Source organism: Balearica regulorum, chromosome 16 (genome assembly GCF_011004875.1).
Source record: "Balearica regulorum gibbericeps isolate bBalReg1 chromosome 16, bBalReg1.pri, whole genome shotgun sequence".
Lineage (NCBI taxonomy): Eukaryota > Metazoa > Chordata > Aves > Gruiformes > Gruidae > Balearica > Balearica regulorum.
Genome location: NC_046199.1, coordinates 7,897,846 through 7,908,425, shown reverse-complemented (window position 1 = coordinate 7,908,425; position 10,580 = coordinate 7,897,846). Strand labels below are relative to the sequence as shown.

Genomic DNA, 10,580 nt, shown 5'->3' with positions numbered 1-10,580 from the left:
GCCCCTGCGCCCCTCCGGGGCCGCCACGGGAGGGTTCACGTCAGTTCCCCGTGCCAACGGCACCCCGCCTCCGGGACCGGCTGTGACCACCCGCGGCCGGGTCTCCACCGGCTCATGCAGCGCAGCCTTCTGGCAGCTCTGCCGACCACGGGGCTGGGAACACTGGAGCGGCGTCGCGACCGCGCACAACACCCGTCCGAGGGAGAGCAGAGCCGCGGTCCCGCCGCGCAGCGCCCTCCCGGCCGGCAAAGCACCGGCAAAGCACCGCCCGTGCCCCCGCCCCGCCCCCGGAAGCGCGTCCACCGCGCGCCGGAAGGGGCGGTGCGCGGTGCTGGCGGGGTAGCCGCGTGCGGGCGGGCGGAAGCGGCGGCCGCCGCGCGTAGGAACTTCCGGCGGAGCGGGCGGCGTTTCGGGAGCGACCGGCGGTGTGTGACGGCGACGGCGGGAGGGAGCGCGGAGAGCTGCAGCCATGGTGAGCCGGGCGCTCCGGTGGGCCCGCGCGGCGAGGGGTCCCGCGCGGTCGCGGTGCAGCGAGCGCCGCTTCAGCCCGGTGAAGCTCGGTGTAACGGCGGTCTCTTGCAGACGGTGGGGAAGAGCAGCAAGATGCTGCAGCACATCGACTACCGCATGCGGTGCATCCTGCAGGACGGCCGGGTCTTCATCGGCACCTTCAAGGCCTTCGACAAGCACATGAACCTCATCCTCTGCGACTGCGACGAGTTCCGCAAGATCAAGTGAGCGGCGCGGCCCGCACCGGGCGGCGGGAGCACCGGGAGCACCGGGCGGTTCCCCCCACCCCAGCCCCGCGCCCCCCTCTGCTGCGGCGGGAGGCCCCGGGGCCGCCTGCCCGCTCGGGAGCAGAGAGCCGGTGCAGCGGCTGGGCAGCGCCTGCCGCCGGGTTCTGCAGAACCAGTGACGGGCTTGGGCTCGTTTGTCACGTCCCCAGAGTACCGGGGTTCGGGGGCGCTTTGTGTCACATCCTTCCTAATACCCGAAGATGTTAATAACCTAAAAACCCTTCTGTGATGCCAGCACAGTCACTGTAACGGTTGAGCATCATGGAGACAACACATCTTGTGTTTAGACCTCTCTGTACTTAGTTTGTGATGCACAAAAATGTGGTTTTTACCATAAATTCTCCTCTCTGGAGTAGCCTGGTCATATATCCTATTGTAGATGCAAAGAGCAGCATTGATTTTTTTTTTTTTTTACTCTGTTTTGCAGTGTTTTCTTTGTTTTCTCACTAGACCTAAAAATTCAAAACAGCCAGAGCGGGAGGAGAAACGAGTCCTTGGTCTTGTGCTGCTGCGAGGAGAAAACCTGGTGTCCATGACAGTTGAAGGACCCCCTCCAAAAGATGTAAGAATGAGCGCGGAACTAAGGAGAAAGGGAAGGGACGTTTGATAAATTGGTGTCCTTGCAGGAGAACACTACTACAGCGTTGTCATAGACTTCCAGGTGCTGCTGTGACTCGGTCCGACAAATTTCACGAGAAGTTCTAATCCCTGTGTGGGCTCGGACATTAATTGGACAAAGGAGGGCTGTGGGCATCCCTGGGATCCAGGGACTTTTGTTGTGATAAATCTCTTCTTTTGGGGGGTGTCTGTTTTCAGACTGGAATCGCCCGGGTACCGCTGGCTGGAGCTGCTGGAGGGCCTGGCGTCGGAAGAGCAGCAGGGAGGGGAGTTCCAGCTGGTGCGCCCATGCCCCAGGCTCCAGCAGGGTTAGCTGGCCCCGTCAGAGGAGTGGGAGGACCATCCCAACAGGTGAGATGCTGCGACCCGTTAAAAAGAGTTGTCTGGTACGTTCTGGGGTGGCTTTTAATTCTTGGTACCAATGCGATGCAAGAAGTTGGTGGAGTAGAAGAACTGTGATCTTAGTTTCTGTTACCGGGGAGTTTGAGCCTAGTGAGACTTTTTTGGTACGAGGTTCTCCTAGGAACCTGCTTATATGATGGAAGAAGAGGTTTGAAAAGTGCAGCTTCTTGCACAGAATTCGTATGTTATCCGTTGAATTGTATTACAGGTTTGTAGCATTATTTAATGTTAAGAGGAGACTGGCGTAATTTTCTGAAGGGTTAATAATTTAAATCTTGCTTGTTTTTTAGTTGCTAATGAAAAGCAGATGTTGTGCTGTTTCTCTGTGAACCTGTTTATTTTGTTTACAGGTGATGACACCTCAGGGTCGTGGAACGGTTGCAGCTGCTGCTGCCGCAGCCACCGCTAGCATCGCAGGAGCCCCAACTCAATACACACCGGGGCGTGGGGGTCCTCCCCCACCCATGAGCAGGGGAGCACCTCCTCCAGGTAGGAATTACTCTATATGGGGCAGCAAGGAGCTCATGATGTGTGGCAAAATTGGTGATAAAGAGATAGTTATCAGAGTCTGATGAAGATCTGGTATTATGGAGGGTTCTTCTGCTACCCAGTTAGTGCCTTGAATATCCAGCTGGATTTAAACTCTCATTCTGTCTCTGGCTTAAGGAATGATGGGACCTCCTCCTGGCATGAGACCACCCATGGGCCCGCCAATGGGAATGCCACCTGGCCGAGGTGCTCCCATGGGAATGCCCCCACCAGGCATGAGACCACCACCCCCAGGAATGAGAGGTGAGTGGAGGTTATCTTAAATACCTAGAAGCTCTAATATAAATAAAACGTTTGAAGGGCGGTATGTTTCAATGTCTCTCTAGCTATGCTGTCAGTAAATGCCTCGGTGCCGAACGAGGGGTCCCAAGGCCACTTTGAGCATGGTGAAAACATCTGTCTAGTTTAGCCTTGCTTCCCCTTTCCTCTTTGATATTCAACTCTTTCCTTTATTCCCAGGACCCCCTCCACCTGGCATGCGTCCACCAAGGCCGTAGGATATTCTATAGCGTACCTTTGAACTGTGAGAAGACTGATTAAGGGAATACACCGAGCAGTACCACCTGTCAAAACTTTGTTATGTATATTTTATATTTACTGCTTGTAAAGTTTGCCCCTTTTTAATAAAGTTGGAAAACCCACTACTTTGAGTTGTACCAGTGTATTTCAGGAGTGCAGCCCTTACCTTTCACTACTGTGCTGTGGTACCCCAGAAGAGCAAGTTTGAAGCAAAAAGCTCGGTTTGTGTTGACAGTTTAGAAGTTAATGGCTGGTCTGGGCCATTTAAGTCTATATTGATCTGTGTTCCTTACAGGAATTAAAGCATATCAATGAAATGCAGCAAGGCTGTTGAAAAAAGTTTGTTGGGATGGTAGAGATGGTAAAAATGCAAATAAATACTTACACTTCAATAAAATTAAGTGTGGTTGTACAGTGGTGCCTGTATTAAGAATAGTGATCACTGCTGCTCTGCATTAACCTGCTGCTTTATTAGCCTCTAGTAAACCTGCTTGATTTTATAGGGGGAGCTACATTGCTTCTCATAAAAAAAAAAAAAAAAGCCAGGATGAGCAAAGCTATCATTAATTGCATACAGTAATGGTAATGAGCCTGCATTCTGGTCTTCCCTTCTTGCCTCAGCTTACAGCTGCTTTCTTTTCAGTTAGGAGGAAGCTGTCTGCCCTTCTCCTTTGGGGATAATCCTTTCTTCAGATAGTGCCTTCTTGGAGATTTGTTTTAATTCCTGTGACTGTTCTTTCTGAAGCCATCTTTGTGACAGGTAGCCTGAGAAACTTTTTTTCCTTATTAGAAATAGGGTCTCAAGCATAGAAATATTTTTCAGCCATATTAATTAATTGAGATCACAGAAGTATATAAAGAAAGCAGCAAGTGTTCTCCAGTTCTTGCCTTAAAGACAACTTGAATTCCATATCCTAGCTCTCAGTTGCTATATCCATCCTAAAAAACAGAGCAAACTGTTTAGAAAAAAATAAAAATCAGTCCTTTATTGTGTGGGCTACTGATGTTTTCACACAGGGTCTTCAACCAGGTATTAACAAACATCCCAAAGCTATTCCAGAACTTGAAAAACTATTTGATTTTACTGAAGCTGTTTCCTTGCAGTACAAAGAAATCCAGGCCCTGGAGAGAGCAAGTCTGAAACGTCCGCATTGTCCAAATTACGTCTTTGGTAACTGAACAGCAGTTCTTACTTTCTCTTGTATCTGAAAGAGAAGATAATTGAAATGATGTTCCACCAGCCCAACTCTCAATGAAAAGGAACAGCACTGAGCATTCTCTAGGCAATGCTCTCCCAAGCAGCAGCCTAGGAATGTGCTATAAAGGCAGCATCAGACCTGCACTAGGAGGGTGAGCTACAGCAAAACCAACAAACCTTTTACCAAGGGTTTAGCCTTTAAACAATCATAAGAAGAGGAAAGAGAAAGCTGGGGGGGGGGGGGGGGGGGAAGACTTGAATACAAAAGTAAAGGTGAGCTATACCTGGACTTGGACTTGAAGTTTCCTCCTTTTCTACGCTGGGCCATACCCAAGCGTTTTCGATCTTCAAATGATGGGCTTTTTAGGAAAGAGGGGAGAGAGGAGGTAAGACAAAAGCCACTGAAGTATGTCAATAGCACAGGTATTTCTTGCAAGAATCCCTTCTCTGCTCTGCCCACCTCTTCCCCCAGTATCAAAGTATCCCGAGAAAGTCCAGAGGTGCAAAAATCCCACCTACTGAAGTCTGGACTAATGTGCCACTACTAAGGCATTACCCAGCACGGTACTGCTTCAGAGCCTTCCTGCTTGTGTTCGTAAGCTCTTCATCAAACACAGATGTTTTTTTCTTCCGCTTAGGACCTAACACAGAGACAATAGTCAGAACGTTGGCTGGTGAGAGAAAGCCACAGCATCATCGTGTTTACTAGAGCCCAGTAGCCTTGACCACAACAATTAGCCTAACCATCAGGAACAGCAATGACTCCTCTTTGCAAACACACACCCTGGTCATCACCCGTGGCCTTTCCTTCAAGGATCAATGCTTCCCTCTATACAAATTAATTTAATTTACCTATTTGTAACAAAGTAACAGATATAAGGTAAGTCAGCCATAAACCAAGTCTCCACCTGCTGGTACTGCTGCTGGTTCCTCTTCTGGCAAGGCTCTAGCTCGCTTTGCTCGGCGATTCCTTTTTGCCAGCCGCTCAGCATACATTTGAGATTTCAAGATTTCAAACTGTGACCTCTCCTCTGGCTGAAAGGTGTTAAAATGCAAGTTTTCAGTGATGTGAGGTTTTGCTAAGGGACAACAAGGATTGTCCACCCAGGGTGCCACTTGTCCATAAATGTACTCACTGTCATTTGGACTTTTTTCTGTCTGTCCTGCATAAATTTCTTCCTTTTCTTTTTGCCTCGTAATGCTAGGTCAAACTCCTGCAGGGCTTTAGCCACTGGAAAGACAAAGAAAAACATAGAATATAGAACCTCTCAAAGTACAGGGCACAGTCCAGTTGCAGCTATGGAATTTAAAGTGGCAGCAGTGTCATGGCTCACATTTCTCTTTCTTCCTCTCCTCACGGGTCTGGAACCAGCTCCGCTCCATACCCTCACCCGCAGTCTCTTGTTTTCCTGTCTCCAGCTGCTTCTTTGCCCTATTGATCTGAGATAATTCAGGCAAGAAGTGAGCTCATGGTAGCTAAAAAATATCTCTCTCTGCCCTTTCTAAAGCAGGCAGGTTAAATACATTAGGGCAACCTCCTTATGCACTGTGTCTACTCCAGATCCTAAAAAAAACTAAGGTAAAAATAAATTTCCTTAAAAAAAAACCCTTACCTGGGCCTCTGATTGCTGCATCTCACGTTCCTCACGCTCCAAGCACAGAACTGCATATACATCTTTCTCTAGATTCTCAATCTTCTCTCGAAATTTTAGTATGACATCTGAAAATGACAGTGTGACCATCAAAAGCAGCTCACAAAGTCCATCTTGCACCTCTTTTCACATCCACCTCTTTTAGTGCCCCTCTGTACCCCTGTATTTCCCTGCCAACTGCTCTCCTGCTTTTTACCTCAGTGAAGTGCATACCTTGGGGGAGAATTCTGGCTTTCACTGGCGTTTTGGCAGCCTTCACAATATCCTTTAGCATCTTGCGCTCTTCCTCACCCACAAGCGAAACTGAACGACCAGCCCTGCCTGCTCTTGCTGTCCGACCCACTCGATGAACATAGTGTTTGGTGGTGTTGGGCATGGTAAAATTGATTACCTATAACAGAAACAGTGTCAGTAGGGAAACAGTATTAAAGGACTCATTAAAAAGCTCAGCACTGCAAATACTCACTGTTTTAACACCTTCAATATCAAGTCCACGTGCAGCCACATCTGTAGCTACCAGAATATCGATCTGCTCATCCTTAAAGCGCCTGAGCAGAGATAACAAATACATTAGCAATGAATACCGCGATCCACTTCTGCCCTAAGACTTCCATCTCCTAACTTGTTTTTTGCCCATGACTGCCAAACTAAGCCAGCTAATACCTGAGTGCTTCCAGCCGCTGCGCCTGAGAGAGGTTCCCATGAAGCTCCCCAACCCGTAGACCCATCAGCCCAAGCAGGATGTGCATACGGTGAGCTTGCTTCTTGGTCTGGGTGAAAAGCATCACATGATCTGGGAACGTTCGTGTCAGTAGAGCTGAAAGACAGTCCTCTCAGGAGCCTGCTTCATAGTCACCTGCTGATTTCAGCTTTTCTTTGCTCATCACTAACCTGATACAATAGCCTCACGGTCCCCCTCTCGGTTAGGTCTGATCCGGATGAATTCCTGCCGCAGGAAAGGGGCAACGTCTGTGTTGCTGTTCACAAAAATTCGGACGGGATTTTTCAGGGAAACGGAAGCCAAATCTTTCACCTACCAAAACAAGTTAAGAAAAAAAACAGTCCATATAATCTCTGGTAAAAGACCGGACAAACTTGTATTCAACTTTCTGCCTCAATATGCCCCTCAGCAGCCTGTCTTACCTCCTCTGTCATTGTGGCAGAGAAAAGCATTGTCTGACGGTGGTTGGAGCACAACCTTATTATTTCCTTCATCTGTTCCTCAAAGTATTCATCCAGCATCCTACACAGGAGAAAAGCAGCAAGGTAAGGCAGCTTCACCTGGTTCTAGCTAAGAATCATTACTTAAGGCAGGGCAGCAAAACTGCCCTGTAGCCTGAGAAAAGGAAAACGGAAAACTACCATCTCATTTTTCACTGCTGTCCGGCTTAGCCTACCTGTCTGCTTCATCCAAAATCAGCACCTCAACACTGCTTAGGTGGAAAGAGGGGCAGTTGTGGAGATGATCAATCAGTCGCCCAGGAGTGGCGATAAGAATGTCTGGCCCAGAACGCAGAGCTGCTTCCTGAGTCTTCACATCAAGGCCACCTAGCAGGGAGTGAACACAGACTGCTGACTCCCTGAGGACGCAGCAGCAGAGTACGCAGATCCAAATTACCCGAAGAACAGCAAATAACTCGGATTAATACCACATTCACAATTAGAAGTGACCCCACCTCTTCTTTCCAGAAACCAACAAACAAAAAGTACGGCACGGTATTGGAAAGCGAGATTTTAAACCCCAGCACACCTACCAGAAGTATACCTGCAATAACCGTATAGCCTCCAGTTTGATAACACAGAATTCCCAGCTCTGCATAGCAGCTTACAGCGAGCTGTATGGTTCACATAAGCAACTTAATACTAACCTACAGCAAGGCAAGTTGTGACACTGCTGAACTGCGCCAGCTGTTTTGTGACAGAGTGCACCTGAATACCCAGTTCTCGTGTTGGTACTAGAACCAATACTCGTGTTATTGGGGCCTGACGAGGTTTGTAAATGAGGCGCTCGAGGACAGGCAAGATGAAGGCAGCTGTTTTACCTAAAGAAAAAAAATTAAGAATTACTAAGTGTCCTGGTTTCAGCACGGATAGAGTTAATTTTCTTCCTAGCAGCTGGCATAGCACAGTGTTTTGGATTTATGATCAGAATAATGTTGGTAACACACTGTTTCAGTTGCTGCCAAGCAGTCAAGGATTTTTCAGCTTCCCATACTGCCCTGCCAACAAGTACACTGGGGGTGCACAAGAAGCTGGGAGGGGACACGGCCAGAACAGCTGACCCAAACTGGTCAAAGGGATATTCTATACCACATGCTCTGTATATAACTGGGGGGGCTGGTCAGGAGGTTTGCATAGCTCAGGAACTAGGTAAGCATTGGCTTCAGGTGGTGAGCAACTGTGCTTTGCATGACTTGTTTTGTATATTCTTTTATCATTATTATTATTATCATCTTCATTTTCTGTCCTACTAAACTGTCTTTATCTCCACCCGTGCACCCGTGAGTTTTACCTTTTTTTTTTTTTCTTTTTGATTCTCTCTCCTGCGTGAACAGCTGTGCGGTTAAACCACACCACCAAGAATTACCAGTAATTGTGAACAGCTAATTCTCCGTGTTTCCTGTGCCCTGCTCAACCTCCTACCTGTCCCAGTGGCAGCACAGGCACAAATATCCTTCCCCAGAAGACCCACCGGGATACAAGCCTTCTGAATTGGGGTTGGTTGCTTGAAGCCAAGAGCTGTGATTGCCTACAAAGGAGATAGAACAATTACACTCTGTTTCTGGTGAGGCCACACCTGGAGTGCTGTGCCCAGCGCTGGACTCCTCGGTACAAGAGATGTGGCCATGCTGGAGAGAGTCCAGAATGGTTTCCATTATTTGGGAATAACGGCCCCTAAAGGACCATCACACTAGCTCCCACGTAATTTCCTTTTCAGAGAGGCTGCAAAGAGAAGAGGAATTTGACAGTTCTGAATGGTGGAGGGGAGGCTGTACAACATTCTTCAGAGTAACGTATGCAATAACTAAACTAGGTAAATACCTTTAGCAAAGGTCGTGAAAGATTCATGTCCTGGAATGACAAGTTATCATCGTATTGAGAGGCATCTTCAAAAAAGCTCTCTGCTTCCTAGAAAGCAACAATAAAAAAACTGGAACAACACAGGCAGCAACACAACATGCCATCAAAGGGTTCTGGGCTGGTTTTTGAGCTACGGATTGTTAACCAAAGTCAAGTTCCTCCAGAAGAAATGCTGGAGAATGACCTAGCGTCATTCTGTCCAACACTTACCACTTCTCCCTTTTTCGATCTCCTCCGTTCCTTCACTTTGACCGTATCTGCAGACAGAGAAGTGTGACAGGGATTAACAAGCACAGCTTAACACATAACAAGATATGGTGACTACCTTCATCTCATACTTTTTGCTCTGAATGAGTTATTGACGGAGAAGCCTCAGAAACAAGGACAGGCATGCAACAGAGTAAAATGCCAAGCAAATATCCTTCTTCAGGGTTGAGTTCAATTAAAGTACTATGGCTACCATTCAAAATAAGCTTGACCAAAATCAGAAGGAACGTTGCAGAAGGAAAACAGCAAAAAACCAAGAGGTTCTTGTCCACTGCCAGCAAGGCTTCACTACAGACTTTTCTCCAGTGAGCCAACCGTCTGTCAGAGTCTTGCTCCTGACCACCTCTCTATGTACTGCTAATACCTGCTTTTCTGAAGATAGTTTCATCATCCAATGAATACTGAGACTCCACATCATCATCATCATCTTTGTCCCCACTGAAATCCTCACACTCCTGCTTTTTGGTTTGATTATCCTCAGTATCTGCATCTTCATCTTTCATTTTTGCTTGTTTAGCTTCTCTTTCCTAGAAAAAGATTTTTTAAAAAAGTTTTAAAAAGAAAGGATAAAGAAGAAACTTCAAACCTTTGTGAGCTTTTGTTTGTTGTTATGAGCCCATTCCCACATCCATGGTTTTGGACAACCTTAAGCATTAACAATTCTGCATTCTCATCAGTTCAGCAATGCATCAGGTGTGGTTGCAAACCCAGCAGAGGCGATGAGCTGCGGCTTGAGCACTGCAGCTCAGGGTGTTTGCAGAGTCTGTGCCCCTGGAGGGAACACAGTAGAAGGCCAAACCCATACCAAGCTTTTCAGTAATGAGAGAGAAAGGCCCCGACCTGGAACTTCCTCTTCTGTCTCACTTTCTCAATCTTCTCATCCAGTGTTGTGGCTGCTCTCTAGGCAGGAAATCATAAAAGAGGAGCTGTAAAAGGAGCCCAGGGGAGCGTGGGGGCCTGTGGCTTCAGGCACTGCAGCCCCAGTCCTGGCCCCAGGCCTCACCTTGCCCCGGAGCTGGCGCAGCGCTGCCGCCCAGGCGCCTTCCCCGCCGGCCTCCGCCTCGCCGAACACGAAGGTGGCACTGAAGTCCCCACCTGTGGGTCCCCGCCGTCTGGGGCCCGGAGGCCGGCGCAGCTCCTGCAGTAACACCAATGAGCAACGACCGCGGGACGGTCGAACCGGACCGCACCGACCTGGGTCCCGGCCCAGCGCGATCCAACCCGGCCCAATGCAACCTGAGCCGGCCCGACCCAACTCGGCACCACCCCAGTCCGGCCCGGCTCACCCACGGCCCAGGCAGGAGACCCTGCCCGGCCTCACCTCCTCATCCTCGGAGTCCCCAGACTCAGGGTCCTCGGGCCCCGCGTCCCCCTCCGCGATGGTGCCCACCAGGCCCAGGCCCTGCAGCATGGCGACTGCCCCGCAGCTGCGTCCCGGAACCGCGCGTCACCACGCCAGTCGGCAGCTGCGCATGCGTGGAGCCCGGCCAGGCCGCC

The 10,580-nt window shown here is 49.1% G+C and overlaps 2 protein-coding genes across 3 annotated transcripts; one reads left to right on the top strand and one right to left on the bottom strand.

Moving 5' to 3' along the window:
- Positions 1 to 330: 330 nt before the first annotated feature.
- Positions 331 to 3,010, top strand: SNRPB (small nuclear ribonucleoprotein polypeptides B and B1). The gene is made up of 7 exons (XM_075768409.1): positions 331 to 472; positions 583 to 734; positions 1,248 to 1,359; positions 1,614 to 1,766; positions 2,168 to 2,306; positions 2,484 to 2,609; positions 2,826 to 3,010. Exons 1-7 carry the CDS (start codon positions 470 to 472, stop codon positions 2,861 to 2,863), a joined length of 723 nt encoding a protein of 240 aa, XP_075624524.1. The 5' UTR covers positions 331 to 469; the 3' UTR covers positions 2,864 to 3,010.
- An 834-nt stretch (positions 3,011 to 3,844) lies between these two features.
- Positions 3,845 to 10,557, bottom strand: DDX27 (DEAD-box helicase 27). 2 transcript variants are annotated; one of them, XM_075768392.1, is made up of 21 exons: positions 10,405 to 10,557; positions 10,087 to 10,221; positions 9,924 to 9,983; positions 9,448 to 9,610; positions 9,027 to 9,073; positions 8,778 to 8,864; positions 8,379 to 8,484; positions 7,604 to 7,777; positions 7,133 to 7,283; positions 6,879 to 6,978; positions 6,627 to 6,768; positions 6,399 to 6,552; positions 6,202 to 6,283; positions 5,949 to 6,126; positions 5,697 to 5,803; positions 5,418 to 5,523; positions 5,220 to 5,314; positions 4,992 to 5,118; positions 4,640 to 4,724; positions 4,368 to 4,442; positions 3,845 to 4,090 (listed from the first exon to the last, which is right to left on the bottom strand). In XM_075768392.1, the coding sequence occupies exons 1-21, from the start codon at positions 10,492 to 10,494 to the stop codon at positions 4,075 to 4,077; spliced, it is 2,280 nt and encodes a 759-aa protein (XP_075624507.1). In that variant the 5' UTR covers positions 10,495 to 10,557; the 3' UTR covers positions 3,845 to 4,074. The 2 variants fall into 2 exon arrangements, with proteins under 2 accessions (XP_075624507.1, XP_075624508.1); XM_075768393.1 differs by having other exon boundaries at positions 3,845 to 4,007.
- Between the last annotated feature and the right edge of the window lie 23 nt (positions 10,558 to 10,580).